Below are 15,780 nucleotides of genomic sequence, written 5' to 3'. Positions count from 1 at the left end.
CGGAGCACGTATAGCTGTCATGTTCTACATGCCATGCTGCAGCCCACCACCCATGTGGTTTGGCTGGGGCATGCCGCTACCGTTTCCAGGGTTGCCATTATTGCCGCCAGAAAATATGCCGAAGTTGTCCATGCCGCTACTGGCCATGTTCATATCTTGGTTCATTTCTGTTGGCTCCATATCGTAGCCCATGAACCACGAGCTATCTGGCGCAGAGTTAAAAATGTTCATAGTCGGCGCCGTCATGGGATTCTGTTGTTGGGATGGATGTCGCTGCTGCGGAATGGAACCGTTCTCACTCTTTGGTATAGCTGCCGAATTCTGGCGCGAGTTGTGCTGGCTACCATTGGGCATGCCTTGCCAGCCGTTGTTGCTTTCCTGCGGTGGTGCATTCATACCGCCAGGCACGATACCAAACATTTGCTGTGAGAGCCCGGGTTCCTGACCTCCCATGCCGAGAGGCACAATGTCGGCAAAGAATGGCATTTGTGGCTGCGACGGGTATGGCGCCATGTTGTTGGGGCTAATGGGTGACATGGTCGACATGTATGCCTGCGACTGAGCGGGCATACTGTGCGCGGTAAACGCCATGGGAGGCTGCGAATTCCCTGGGTTTGAGAATTTGCGCTGATCAACCTGGATACGAGGAGTACCACCAGACTGTTCTGAAACTCTGCGAGGGGTGGGCGCGGCAGATGCTTGTCGCGCCTCCGGCGTCGGCATATCGAGCTTCCCTGGGGGTGTGACTCCGGCCGAGGGTTTTTTCTGGGAAACCGTCTTTCGTTTTTGCATGGGCGTCCTGCTCGGGTCTTTGCCATCAGTAGCGTGGGAAGCAGGGGAAAGATTCTCCAGAAACTCTCCAACAGAATGCAGCTCCGGCTTTTGTTCCAAGACGGCGTCCTCTCCACCCTCGGCGCGTCTTGGCACGTTTGGATCCATGAAATCGACATTGGACACGCCAGAAGGGTAACGATTGAACCAATCGGCGTACTGTAGCAGCGGTTGCCGACTCTGTACGGCTCCATTCATGCCAGGACGACGAGAGGCGTCGTAGGCGTTCTTGTATTGGCGTCGAATGTCGTCGACCATCCAGTGAAACATGCCCCAATATTTCATCATCTTCTTCAAGTATGTAATGTTGATGGCAAGGTGCACCTCGGCGGCTACTTTGAGCTTTGGGTTTCCAGAAACCATGCCGTAAATTTGAACAGACGACGATGAAAACGCGCAATATCCGGCAAACGGTGCCGTCACAAAGCACTGACGCTCGTCAGCATCCTTTAATAATTGAGAGATACTGTTGGCTGCATGGAAGGTCCTGGCGGTCAGACGAGGGATAAAGTCCTTGGGCGCGTCCGGGTTAGACTGGTTAGTGCTCATTGCTGCTTGGCAAACGTAGAGTAGGCTCTGATGTATAGTCAAGTGCATAAATAAATATTGCGTGGCGGTTCTCTCGGTAATGTGCAGCTCGAGGTTTTCTTTGGAGTACTGCAATTGGGATGGCAACGTGTGGAGCAATTCTTCGACGTCACGCACGAGTCTCGAATACTGCGAGCGTTCATCCCACTGGGGAAGCTGCTCTCGATCCTTGCCACCGTGGTTGTTGTACGTGACGATGCGGCCCCAAAGTGCGATTCCACGGATGAAAAAAGCAGACGGTCCCATGTTGCCGCGAAGATCTGCGTCTAACGGTTGACCCTCTACGGCCGGCGGTCCCGGCCTACCATCCAGCAGCTCTGTCTGGGCAGGCATGTCTAGTTGAAAACAACGCTCGCTGACAGGCAAGGGTATGGTGAGGGAGTCGTCTGAGATAAACATGGGTCGGTCCGTGCCAGACGAAGTGAAGCGGTCCATGAGGAAGCAGGCCCACATGATGCGTCTCCGAATTTCTCGATCGACAAAGCTGAGAGGCACCTTTTGACCTTTGCTCTGAGGGTCATGTTCCAGGTCTTTGTGCAGCTGGAGAGCGTATGCCATACGAATGGCCTGGCCGCCGAGTGCCCAGCTGCGGCCACCGTGACAGGTACCAAACTCATGTAGGCCGAGGATGAGGAGACAAGTCAATATCGTCATGTTGGGCCATTCGTAACGCTTGGTGCAAATTTCTCTTGCGGCCTGGGCCCATTCCTCTCCACGAAGAAATGGTCGCGACGTGACTGTGAGTTTAGGGTTTGTTGAAAATCGGGCAGATACAGCACAAACAGACAGCACAAGAACTGGGGGGAGAGAGTTGTTCCTGCAAGTATCGGGTTAGTCTGATTGTCGAGTTGAGGCCTAAATCCGAAGTACTGACTTGAGCTTGCGCATAAAACTTGGCTTATGAAGTAGATGGTACGCCTGGCCGTAGACGCTATCGAAGAAGACCTCGGCGAGGTGTTGCTGGGTTTCTTTTGCCGGCAAAGCGTCGATGCCTTCGCGGAGGAGCTTGCTCTCTTCCTTATCGTGAGAGTCAATAGCGACGGGAGGACTGTCACCGTTACCTATTTTGGATTTGGAGGGTGCAGTTGCCCAGGATTCAAGATCTGGAGAGAAAGCTTCGTCGGCACGACGTTTTTTGGCAGCAGCCTTGTTGGCGGCGGTGGTGCCCGGCATTGCAGGCTTCACCACGGCACGAGTCACGGGAGAAAGATTGTCTTGGTCGGGTTTGGGTACAATCTTGATGATGCGCTCCTCCATGCGCTTGAGACGCTTGTCAAGCATGGCCATGTAGTCGGTACGGGGTGCCGCTTTGCGGCTGGTTACCTTGTAAACGCAGGGTATCCGAGAGCGGAGGCAGTGTTTGCAGGCAGGCTTCTCGCCGGAGCAGCGAATCTTTTTGCGGCGACAGGCAATGCACGCCAGAGGCAGACGCTTTCGATCCTTGCCGGCTTTTGTTTTGAGCTCGCTCCAAGCAGGCGTCTCGGTCTTGTCGACCTTGCTCTTGCCAAGATCAGTACCGTCGGCACGACCTGCAACCGATAAGCCAAAGTCGTCGTTTGTGCCGTCTCCGACCGAGTTGTGGCTGGGAGAGTGCCTCTCAATGGAGGCGTTTTCGTCGGGAAGCGAGTCGATGCCAGCAGTAGCGAAGGCGGAGGGATCTACGGCGAAGCTAGAGGTGGGAGCGGCCGTCAGTGTATTCACACTGGCACCGCTGACAGAGGCAGGTGCCATTGTCGAGTGAAGGGAGAAATGATCGGAGCCAGAAGGGTCGTCAAAGGCGGACGCCGACTGATCCGCCATGCCCGACATGTTGGCATAGGCAAAGGAAAAATCGTTGAACTGAGAGGGGTCCATGGCGGAGGGAAAGGAGCTCGCGCCGGGACCAGATTGAGAAAAGGCGGCACCGTCTATGCTTGGTTGCAGATGGGAATGATTTGCAAGATGAGGGTGAGCAGCATGCTGGAAGTGTGGCGGAAGGTTGAGCAGAGGCTGGCCAGCGGACATGTTGCCGTGAGGCAGCGGGGAGAGGGCACCAATGCCCCTACCAGAGCGGCAGAAGCTGTGGGGGATATGACAGCAGCAGGAGATGGTGTGTGAGGCAAATCTTGTGCGTACGTCTGTCGCCGAGAGCGAGATAAATAGGTACGGCGAGAATTCGAGAGACTTCTGGCCGAGCGGCGGGAGAGGTGGACGAGATCGATCGTAGTTCCCAGTAGCACAGAAACGGGCGCAGGCGGATGCGCGCGCGGATGGAGTAGCGTGCAACGGAGCACAAAGCGGCGAGGCGTGCAACTATCGGCAACGGCGAGGTGCGGCGGACTTGGAAGGTTTGACAGGCAGGCGGAAGAAGAGCGTCGTCTGACCGAGGTTTTTTTTATATATCGTGCTTGGAGACTGTAGGCGGACAAAGGGCTGGAGGACGTGGATGATGTGACGGCGGCGAGGTGTAGACTGGGGTAATAGAGCCGGTCGCGGAGTCGCAGCAGCGCAAGGAATGAAGAAAAGGTGCAGATGATAGTGGCGAGAGGGAAAAAAGAGAAGGAAGTCGAGAGAGGGTCAGGCGTCGACCAGTATGAGCGACAAGCGACAAGAAGATGGCGATGGAGAACAAAAGAGGTGGTGTGGTGAGAGGAGGCGCGGAGGGGTGAAATAGTATAAGAGGCCGCGAGATGGGATGGGGAGCCAAACGGTGGAGAAGGCGAGAGACAGCGATGGGCGGCGGGTAGAAGTAGCGAGCGGATAGCGTTGTGGATGAGTACCAAGAATGGTAAAGTAGTAAATAGAGTAGAGTGAGTAGGTAGGTAGGTAAGTAGGTAGTAAAAGTTGGAGGAAGAGGTGGGCGTGGGTTGATATTGATGGGTGTGGTTGGTAAGTAGTGATGGTGGTGGTGGTGGTGGTGGTGGTGGAGAGGCAGGGTAGGTGTAGGCGGCGGGCAGCGTCGTGGTGGATGCGTGTGGTGGTCGATGGTGGGCGGTGGTGGAGGTGAGGAGGAGGAGGAGAAGGAGGAGGAGGAGGACCAGGTGATGGTAGTGGTGGTACTGTTGCTGCTGCTCCCTGCTGCTGTTGCTGCTCCCTGCTGCTCCCTGCTGCTCCTCCTGTTACTCTTGGTGTTGCTGTTGCTGATGCTGTTGCTACTCCTCTTGTTGCTGCTGTTGTTTTAAAAATAAAAATAAAAATAAAGGCACTCGGCAATCCGTAGGCAATGTCCAGTTCTGGGTGAAGACAACTGCGGCGGCACCAGATTGGGCCCGAGTATCCATTGCCAAATAGCAGGGGTACTTGCGGTGGGCAGGTTCAAGGCGACCGTTGACAGGTACTTACCTACTTACCCAGTACTTTAGTACTGAGTAGTTTACTTTTCTTGAGGTACTACTTAACAAGTACTAACGCAGGTAAATATAAGTAACTTTGGTACGGAGCTCCTCGGGCGTTGCTAGCTTCAGTGGGTTTCGGGGTATGGCGGGTGGAGCTTCCTAGACTGGTGGTCCGCAGGCTGTCCCTCACTCTCTCACTCTCGAAGTACTCTGCGCACCGCTCTGGACTTGAGTCGCCGTTTAGATATAAAAGACGAAAAAAGAAGACGAATAGCACAAGTATACATCTATATATGCATACGAAGAATGGTGGTCTCCGCCGGGCGCACATATTGAAAAGAGGGGCGACATACGGGGCAGTTATTATATCAAAATGTCCATCTTGGCCGGCGACGGCGAACAGCTACCAGCATGGGTCGCCTGGGCTATGCGCAGACTAGCAGGCAGTGCCAGGCACCCAGAACAAAACACACGGGCAGGGTAAAATACTTAGAAGCGGAGAAGAGGTGTGAAGCACCCGCCCGTCCGTTGGTGTGTGCATTTCAACCATTTGTTCTGAAGGGGTGAGGGGGGGCGTTCAAGGACAAAAAAAAAATAAGTCGTACTCAGTACTGGGTAATGGGGGCGACCACCAAGGCCAGGGTCAAGAGAAGGGGAGAGAGAGAGAGATACTTGGTGCTTTGGAGAGCAGCCAGTCACCAGCAGAGAGCATTGGTGCGGGTATTGAGAAGACGGGGCGAGGCGAGGCTCATGCTCCAATGCCTGCCATGTCCGTTACTGGGGTCGGCCTACTTACTGGCAGGGGCATTCCCATGGGCACGGGGTGAGGCAATGAGCGTGTAGGACGGGGAGGAGAGGGGTCGCCGTCTGTGATGATGGCTACTGGTACTGGTGCTACTCAGTACTCAGTAATACTGGTAAGTACTCGGTGGCGTTGTACGGTGGCGTCGCGGCCGACAGGGATCCAGGTTGCACGTATCAGTACCGAGTATCAGCGTACTGGTAGCGCAACGGAGCATTGAATCGTCCAGTCCCAACTTGTTGGCGCGGGTCTTGCCGTTTTTCAGTTCAAAGAGTGTATCAAAGTCGATGCAGGGTGTTATGTGTATGCGGGTGCGTACTTGCGTGCGCGCGCGTCTTGGGGTGTGACCAGAGAATCAAGCAGTGGAAAACGGTCATAACTATGAGTAGTACTGTTGGGGTGACTTATACTTAAGTAGACAGAGTACGGATCAGCAGTTCCAAGTATGATAATGCGTGGTAAGTAAGTTAGCTACTCAGTAAGTACTCAGTAGATTGGTACAGACGTGTCGGTGGCCGTGTTTGACGAGTACATGCCCTGCACATTTGGCGCTGCTTTTTTTGTCAGTTGTCACATTGGTATCCCAATATGTCTTTCTGCAAAACATCTCGCTACCCGAGTAGCGAATTCCTTAAGGAAAAAAAAAGGAGAGAGCATTTCTATGGGCGGTCATGATCCGAGAGCGTTGAAGAAAGAATCAGACGGCAAAAGTCCGCCAGACTGCAAACTGGCAGACTGTGGTGCTTCGCGACAACCTCTTGGGGCCGAACCAATATGAGTAGACGGGTGCATCGCCAGCAAAGCGAGATGCTGTTGGAGGATACTGATATTGAGTACTGACACTGGTGCCAGGAGATGGATACTAGATCATGGATGGACCCAGGCACCCAGAGATGGACCCAGGCACCTATCAGAACCAGTAGAGTCAAGAAATCTGTGCCTGGGTAGGCAGTCAGGTAGGTTAGATTTGTAGCCAGGTGAGTACCTTGGCAACCCGCCAGGGTGCTGCCAGCACTTACGCAAGATGCCAAGTTGCTTTGGCCAGAATCCTGGTATTAGCAGATAGTACTGGCGGTTCGCCCCCAAAAGAGGAGCGCACCCTGGGGGACCCCGCAGTGCGCGGCAGCCCAGCGCTAGCCAGGGAGCCCTTGCACGAATCAAAACTGAGTACCCGGTACTGAGTACCAGTACGGATTAGAGCAGCAGCAAACAGCAGCGACAACCAGAAAAGCACAGACAAATTCCATCATATAGCCAACTTCATCATTTAATAAAGAATCAGATTTTTTATTTTCAAAGGAAAAAAAAAAAGGTCGGCCAACTCTCAAAGGTCGCGCGCCAAGTAGAGTTGACTTGCGCCCACCGCCATCAACTACCTACCTAACTTATCTACCTACCTAGGTACGGAGTACAGATTAATCCGTAAAGAGGTGCTCAATATCAGTAGAGAAAATAAGTACAACCCGTCTATCAACTTGGCAGCCCAACAGCCATCACCATTACTTACTTACTGACACCACCACTGGCTTCTCTGTGTCCAAGGTACTTACTTGGCGGTACTGGCCTTGCCTAGCACATGCGGGTATTTGTGCACCAAGACCCGGGCCAGGGCTAGCTGGGCTGAGCTGCCCCATCCTCAACCTACCACAATCAACCTACTCAGTACTTACCTGCCAGAGACGTACGACTGGTACTCAGTACTCAGTGGGTGCGAGACGACCGTTTTGCACCCTGTCATACTCAGTACCTTTATGAGATACCTTTTGTTCGAGCTAGTCCCTTTTAAACTATACCGCATCTCAACGGACATTCCATTAAGGGTCAATGTAATCAAGATACGTTGGGATATTGAATATATCCATCCTGCCGTCATACTGAGTATTGACCAATTACCAGTAGGTTGGTTGGTAGGTGAAGAGAGGCACCAAGCACCAAGCACCCCAGAGGCGCATGCCTTTAGCTCGCCCGTCTAACTAATCCGTACTTGCAGTAGTACTTGTTAGTATCCTTGCTGCCAACCTACCCTGTCTGACCTACCCTGCCCACCTGCTCCTCAACCCTTCCTACCTTGGTTAGAGACGTGATTTACTGGTAGGTACCCAGCTTAGTACTAACCTATCCAAACCTAGACTGCCGCTAGGTACGCCGGATTGTGGGTCGACAGGACTCCAAGGTTACCAGTAGACTTGTCACTGGTTGACTGCCCAGAAAGGCACTAAAAACTGCAATGGGCCCTACCTGTGGGACCCTCCCCCCCCCCATCCTTCGAGACATTCTCCTCCGGAAACTTTGCACCTGCATTTTTTATTTTTCCCAAGCCACAGGCAACGCAACCACGGGTTACTTGGATTTCTGCTTCTCCTCGCTCACAGTCGCCGTCGTCCCCATCACCGTCTCCATCCTCGTCTCCATCGCCGTTCCCATCGTCGGCCTTGCCATACTTGGTACTCCGTACAGATGGCTGGACTCTCGTTGGCCTAGGATCGAGTCAAAGGCTAATCGCAGAAAACCCCAAAATCAGCATCGAAGCCTTGTCTGGCCGCCTTGGCGAAGCCACCACCGATGTATTTGCGCAGTCCACGGCTTTGTACTCCGTAGCCTATCAGTACTCAGTACTGAGTAGCCTCTCTGATCCGTAGTACTCAGTAGTGGGTGCACTCTCTGCCTGCGGTGTCGGGGTGGTTGACGCAACACGACACGGCCACACACGTGCTGGGGGGTTCACCAGCACCGCCCAAGCAACTCACTACCTATTATGGTACACAAGTTGGTGGGCAGGGATCAGAGAGGGTTTTGGCGAGTTGACGAGTTGGTCGATAAACACACACGGTCGTCAAGCAGCCGTGGTTTGCATACTGGTAATGTACTGGTAGGGACGACGCCTCGGCTACCCGCGCGTCCCGGCGAATGATGCCAAACGCAAGGGAACATTTGTCGTGCCCATGTCCGACTACGTAACCGTACTGAGTAGTTGCTTGAGTGGTTTTCAACAAGACTCGGCGCTTTACTGAGTCGTCTGCAGTCGTTGCCCGAACTTGGTGTGAGCGGCTTGTTCCGTCGCGCACAAGCTTCCTGCACGCACAGATGCATGGAAGGATGGGTGGTACTGGGTATGTCTGCGCTTGCAAACGACTGGATGGGTCGATGAGCACCCCAAGTCGAGCGGCTGGCTAATCAGATAGTTCATGCCGAGCTGTCGACTGGTTTTGCTAGTCAGTCTGCTTTGCCTTGTCGACGAGAAACGCCAAGTGAATGGCGGCGGCGACGGCCACGACGACGACGTTGCGCGGAAATTCTCCAACCGCACTTTATTAGTACAGTTCCCACGTTCGGGCTCCTGGGGCTAGAACTGCCAATCACTCTTCTAGCGTCGTCGAGTTTGTGTGGATGGCCACTGCTGATAAGTGCTAATTAACTTAGCTTCAGACATTGGCGGCAAACCTTCTCGCCTGGTAGCACACTACCACTTAGTGATAAGAATTATTAAGTACCAAGTGATTATAGCATGGAGTGCCAATAACTTGGGGAGCCCACCCCGTCCAATACGCAACGGCTACTGAATACCGGCGACAGAGGACAAGCACCAATAGAGAAGAGAGAGAGACCAAGAGGGAGCCCGGGAGAATTAAAAAAGGGAGATAGACTAACAAAAGAGAAACCGAAAGAGGGACAGAAAGAAACAAGATGACATTCATGGCCTACAACTCAAGTTTCTTGCGTCCATGCACGTTAAATGTGATACGGTGACTACTAATGCATCATCATGCAGCTGGCCAGCCACGGCGCAAACGCCTCCTGCGGTACAACCTCCCCCAGCTTTTAGTACATGCTAAGTAAGTAAGTAGAGGAACGCTGAGGACTGAAGTAGAGCCTACTTACCGATTGCTTAGCGCATACCTGCCCAACGAGCTACCTACGGGCCTACGTAGGTACTTGGTACCTTAAGAACAAGCACTGGCTATCAGTACCTAGGCACTTCCCAGCCAATATACCTGCTTATTTACCTATATACCACCCAGCTCCGCGGTACCTCGATACGTTGGTTGGCTCACAAGTACTTAGGTAGGGACGTAAGTACTTTACCTGCTTGAATACTTGGGTAAGTACTCAGTATGCAGGTTTAGTACTTACCTGGGCATCACATCAAAGATCTGGGCAACTTCCCATGCTCCGCCGCGACACCGTGCACAACTCCAGCTTGGCCATGCAAACGCTCGATTCTCTATCCGTACTTGCGACCCTCATTTACCCTGCAACCCAGGTTTGACCGTGAACATGCGACCAAGCCTCACCATATGCTATTCTGCAGTGCTCTCCATCGTCATCTGTAATCGACCACCACACCTGGCTCCATCGGGCATTTCGAGCAGTAAGCCTTTTCTCCATGACTTCCCTTTTGCCCTCATCCTTTGGCTGTTAAGCCACGAGTGTTTGCATACTACAGACTACTCACAGGTTACAGATCCCAGATTGAGTGCTCAGCAGGCCTGCCAGTCGACGACGTCGCGTCAAGCCTTCCACCACTCAAGAAACGCCGTCATTCAAGCGCCGGCAAACCGATCATTCGTCCTCTTGTCAAGCGGTGCTCTCAAAAGTCCTATATCCCAGACAGTCATATAGCACCGAACTGATCGTTGAAGCTCTACAAATAGATCAGAAATGACACATGACACTACGCGCTCGACTAGGTGCCGTCATGTCAGCGGTCCTCAGCCAGATCCTTCATGCAGTAATGCTTCGCAGAGCTCACGAGTACACGGCTTCACCCTCCAGTGACAGTACATAGGTCATCATCATGCGACGAGGTCCGGTCCGGTACCCGCACATGCATGCCATCCTAACAGTACTGACCTGTGTAAGCCTTGACATTTGCGGCTCCATCGCCTCGGTCGTGTCCAACATGATTCGAGCCGCTGCCCTCGTTCCCTGAACGCAGGATGATCCCCTGCCCTGGCCCCTGTGCCCAGGAACCTCAATCGAGCCCATCAAAACGACGCTACCACTGATGCCCTGCGCCGCCTTCCCCAGCGTCGCATTGTGGCGCCGCTGGATCAAGGCTAGCGACAAGTCCACCTCTGCCCCGTCCCGCCAATATGTCCCTCATCACCGCCGCCCATAACCCGTCGTTGTGGCTTGCTGCTTGCTCGTCTCTCGTATGTGGTCACAGCAGCCCATCTGATACTACGAGCTACATAGTCATCGACCGGCGCAAGCACACCTGCATGCTGAGGATCCCTAACCCATCTGGATCTGTCCAGACCTCTACTGCGCAGCTAACCGTCCAGGGGTAAGGCTCAGCCTAGATCAGCGCTGCCGTGCACTTGAGAGCGGTTGCTTGCCACTTGCATTATCCTTTTGTTTTCACTCCAAGTGACTTTCAGAAATCTTCCCTCCAGCTGCGCATCATATGCGTCCCAGTCCTCTGTACGCACCCCCTCCCCTCCCCCCCGCTCTTTAGGATCGCCCTTCGGTAACAATGCGCTCCGAGACGATGGCGCACCTACATGCTTACTACCTATTCAGTGAAGCACGGTGAAACGAGGTTCCAATCACTGGCGCGAGCAAAAAAGGGAGACCTATAAGCAGACTCTTCATGACTTGCGACCGATTGCCCGGAAACCGATAGCCGTGACAAATCAAATGACAGTCATTCAAGCCAACTATAGCCTAGGATCAAGCCAAACGACCAAACGTTGTGCCTGACCAGGCGTCTCATGAAACAGGGTAGGTCCTTGCGCTCGTCTTCAGTCTTATAGTTAGTACCCGGGGCATATTGAACGTCTTGCAAGCATGAATGGGTTTTGATGACACTTTCAAGAGATAAAAATATATCGCTTAAACCAAACCTACGCGGAGCCTATACGGAGCTATTCTGGACTCCGGCCACCGAGTCAGCTCTCTTCATCTCTGCCGCCACAACCACACAAAAGCCCGACGGGTACCAACATGGGCTGATGTTGGCTGGGCCCATCCTTGGTCACAATTGCAGCCCCATGGCACCGGATAGCCCATTTGCCCACCCGAATATCAGCCTTGGCTAGCAAGCTAGGTAGACATACCAGCCACCATCGTGCAACGCGTATCAGGCTCAAGATAGCGGCCAGTCGTCGACTCCAACGGGGCATATCCACTTAAAAGTCGTACAGTTCAAGGTCCTGGGAACTTGCTGTGTTGAGGGGCGCGCGGGTCGCCTGTCAGAAACGAAAATTCGAAAACGACCGCCGCCCTACTTACTTGATAGTAGATTCTTCAGTCTCGTCGCTCTCATGACGGGCCTCTAGACAAATGCTGAGTCGTGCTGTGCCGTCATCACCATCCCCGCCTTTTAAGCAGCCCAGGATCATCCCGCCAATACTGATATGATTTCCTGCCTTTCCTTAGCGATGCTGGACCCTCCACGGCTGACAGAGAGGCGGCTTAAGTAGGGCGTTAGCGCAGCCTCGAGGCATATACCATTGCATCCGTGCAAAAAACGTGAGACATTGGGCCGTTGACTGGGAGCTGCGCGTACCACAAAGAGTTGCAGACGATGCCTCGGCCACCATTACTTACCGATACAACATACAGCTGGCTTTTCGGTGACAGGCGTGCCCCCCGGGTTGGCATCGCCAGCGGGACCTTCCAAAACGCTGGTCCTCGTCAACAAAGTTACAATGGCGCCTCGCGACACACAAGCGCGGTACACGGGCAAGACGTTTGGCTGCCCACCAGACATTGCCACACATGTTGGTCGACCTAGCTCCATAGCCACATTTTACAACCCCCGCGGAATTATTCATTTCCAGCCTTGTATTAGCTTGAAATTGAATTACGGTAGTCTCCTCCATCGCGTTAGGATATAGCCACATATGGCACCATACGCATTGCAGTGTACTTTGCACTGACATGACTTTGTGCAAGCCCGAAGACTTTGGTCGTCCGTCTCTGCATCTTTACTGAGTACAAGTCTCTGGTCTGCCTGGTCCACTCCCTTACTTTGCCTGCTTTCCCCTTGCTTTTATTCCCTTTGGGCTTTTGCCCTCGGCTAAACTGATTTCGGCATGCATTTCCCTGCAACGAAGATGCAGCGCCCTTTCAGCCGGAAGCACGCTTGCATCGCGGCTTGGTCCTACTCAGTAAGTAAAGGATCACACTATCAAGCAAAACTGCGAAGCTGGCACCCATCCTCCACTCGATCGGGAACCCAGGCAAGGATGTTTCCTTGGTTTGCCTGGAGCCGTTGCAAAGCTCGCGCCAACGCCGAGGTCAAAGCGCGGGGCCGTTGACGGGAGTGGCAAGCTCAATTAACGACATTCCACATCATGATTGGCTGCTTGCCCCTATTAAAAACGGCTTCAGAATCGACACACAAGACTCATCTGTCACGAACAGGCTATACAGATATTAGGTGCAGGACCTATGCAGAATGGGATCATGGCTGACGAAAGGTGCAGTTAGTGGCAACCACCACCGCAAATCCATGACTCGTGCCTCTCACTCCCTTGCTATTACAGCGTCAACTGGAATTGGCCAAAACGGGGCTTGCAACGGAATTACGGTGATCAGCAACAAGGCATCAGTGGAGTCTAGGCCCCGTTTCTTGCAAGCCGCTTGGGAGCCAAGGAGCCATGGAGCGTACGCCGTACGTACGGAGCAGGACAACAGCATCTCGGATGAAACAGGGTACCCTTGGCCGTCAGTGACTGTGGTAGTAGGCTGGCCCCGTAACACCAGTCCCATGCTGTTGCTTTACGGATATGAGCGAGCGAGAAAAAATAGCATCGGTGACAGACCGAAGCGTACGCGGGGTCCAACATTAATCAGACCGGAAACACCCCGACATCGCGAGGCACTAATAATGTTACCCAAAGCTCGAACCACAGTTGCGGCGTGCAGAGTCTACTGGTACCAGTAATGAGCCTGGCAAAAAGGAGGCGTATACAGCCCCGTCTATGCCCGGCCACGGATCGCCTATCCGACGGCGAGAAATGAGGGGAAAGCAGACTGTTCCCAAGAAGTCTAGGCTCTGTCGCAGCTCAAAACATACACCCTACTTACCCTTTCCCTTTGCTTTGAATCGCTGCTTCACGCCATTGTATCCACCCTGTGATGTTTGGCTGCTTCGGGTAGCAGGTACATCCTTGCCAGTCAAAATATGCCTCTGCGATTCGCTGTTGATAGATTCCCCAAGGGCGAATGCAGAGAGATCATAGTTGGCTTCTACAGTCTTCCACATGCACATCAAAGGTGTTGAGTCAATTCTCAGCAAGGCCCGGTCGGTAATGGGCCGTGGATGGCCAGCATGGCGAAAGCACACATGCATATCCCCTCACTTGGCCCAAAAGAATCCAGTTTCGCAGACAGCAATGTCATCACGTGTTGAATGTGGCGACAGTCAGGGAGCCTAGCCAGAACGATTTTAGTACGGGCAGAGGAGCAAGGGGTGATGCAGACTCAAGAGAGAAGAATAGTATGTATGGGTGCTCGTTAGCATTGGCAAGAGGCGTTGGTTGTCTCATGAACCAGCCGGACCATCATGCGAACTAACCAGTCCGAAAAGAGAAGTTGGAATGCATTGGCAACCAACGCAATTTAGCAGCCGCTTTATTAGTGACGGCTGACTAGTTACCGGGCACGGACCGACGATGGCTTTGCCCGATGAGGGATGCCGCCAAATCAGGTAACAGATCAACGTTACAACCAAAAAGGTACGATCGCATCACTAGCCAAGTCCATTTTCACATGATAGGCTATATCAATTAATAAACAAAAGGCATTTGGCAGAACGCTTTAGCTGATATTGGCATATTGTGGACAAGGCTATTGTGGCTCTCGCCGCCTCCCCCAAAGGCAACAGACGTCTTACTTTACTGATCCAACCAGGAGTCAAAAACGACTTCGACCCTTGTGGCGAAGTGTAACTCCAGGCCAGGGGTTTAGCCTTGAGACTTTATAAGGGGTGATACAATGCCGTACAAGGTAGTTCGGCGAGTTTCACATGTTGTTGATGACGAGTCCAAACCCCGGGTGGACGTAATAGCAAAGTTGCAGCTTGACGCTTCACTTGACGCTGCTTTGCTTCGCGACTCCGAGTTTCTGTTCTCTATATCTCTCAAGGACAAGAATTCCATGCATTCTCTCTCTCTCTCTCTGACTAGATACAAGTTACAGGGCACGCCTTACCGGTCCAAGGTTCGTTGACATGCTACGCTCACCCAAGCGCAGACAGCAAGGGCCTTTGAATCGAGTCATATTTGGTTGCAATTCTCGAACATGGATCGCAAATAGAGTTGGCACTAGGCGACTACCGAGGATGAGTTAACAAATCGAGGGAGGGGGAAAGGACATGGAGCCATGCAATGCAACATCGCCAACCCGTCCCTATCTCTCTTTGCTAGCTTCTTCAGAATTCCAGGCCAGCCGGGGTCCTGAGAGGACGCCGGCAGATCATGGATGCATTTCAAAGCTGGCAACATGCACTGTACCGGGACTCTCATTCGCAGAAGGAACCTGCAGGGTTTCGATGATTGCTACCAGGGAGAAGCAACCCGAACAACCAGATGAAACAGAAAGAAAAGGAGCACCGGTTACCTCCTTTGATGTATACAAAGTCGGCCATTCCGTGACGCACAGAAGACGCTACTGAAAACATGGCTGAAGGATGATACGGTATCCAAGGTACACTGGAACTCCTTTGATTGCTACCCTTGCCGTAATACTTTTGACAGATGCAGTGTCTACCCTGTTGGAAGGTGAGCCAATGCGAAGCATGCCTCGACAATAAGCTGGTCATCCTTGACCTCTCGCGCCAGACATGCTGTCTAGCTCATGTCAATGTACGAAGCGTACCGCCATCACCGTAGGCATCATCACCACACACGGCAAACAGGCGAGCCGACGTTGAAGCAGCTGACAAAAGCGGACGCGACGAGGCTCACTGCCAAGGATGTCCCCAGCCGTCATCGGCCCTCCCGCGATGAAACTGGGCATAGTAGGTCCGGCTGCGCAATTGCAACGAGCTTGGGCCGTGTTGGCGTGAAGGCGGTCAGTGCTCTGCGGCGATCAGGAAAGCTCTCTCTGAGTCCGCATCTGGTTCAGCATCGTTAGCGTTGGGTATTATACGGAGTACAGGTGGGTTCCTTATCATCTTGTTACTCCTACTGAGTACCCAGTCAGACGTCGGTCTGGTAAGGAGATGTGCACTACGCATACTAAATATACTAAATTAACAGGGTGCCAAACGTCATCCCATGTATTGCATAGGGA

General features: G+C 53.1%; 1 protein-coding gene across 1 annotated transcript; it reads right to left on the bottom strand.

Moving 5' to 3' along the window:
• Nucleotides 1-24: 24 nt before the first annotated feature.
• Nucleotides 25-3,423, bottom strand: V2A60_008939 (transcription factor domain-containing protein; the record flags this gene model as incomplete). Its single annotated transcript, XM_083260209.1, has 2 exons — nucleotides 25-2,236; nucleotides 2,294-3,423. The coding sequence occupies 2 exons, from the start codon at nucleotides 3,421-3,423 to the stop codon at nucleotides 25-27; spliced, it is 3,342 nt and encodes a 1,113-aa protein (XP_083116335.1).
• Between the last annotated feature and the right edge of the window lie 12,357 nt (nucleotides 3,424-15,780).

Source organism: Cordyceps javanica, chromosome 6, assembly GCF_051103115.1.
Source record: "Cordyceps javanica chromosome 6, complete sequence".
NCBI classification, from domain to species: domain Eukaryota; kingdom Fungi; phylum Ascomycota; class Sordariomycetes; order Hypocreales; family Cordycipitaceae; genus Cordyceps; species Cordyceps javanica.
This window is presented reverse-complemented; position numbering and strand designations above follow the sequence as displayed.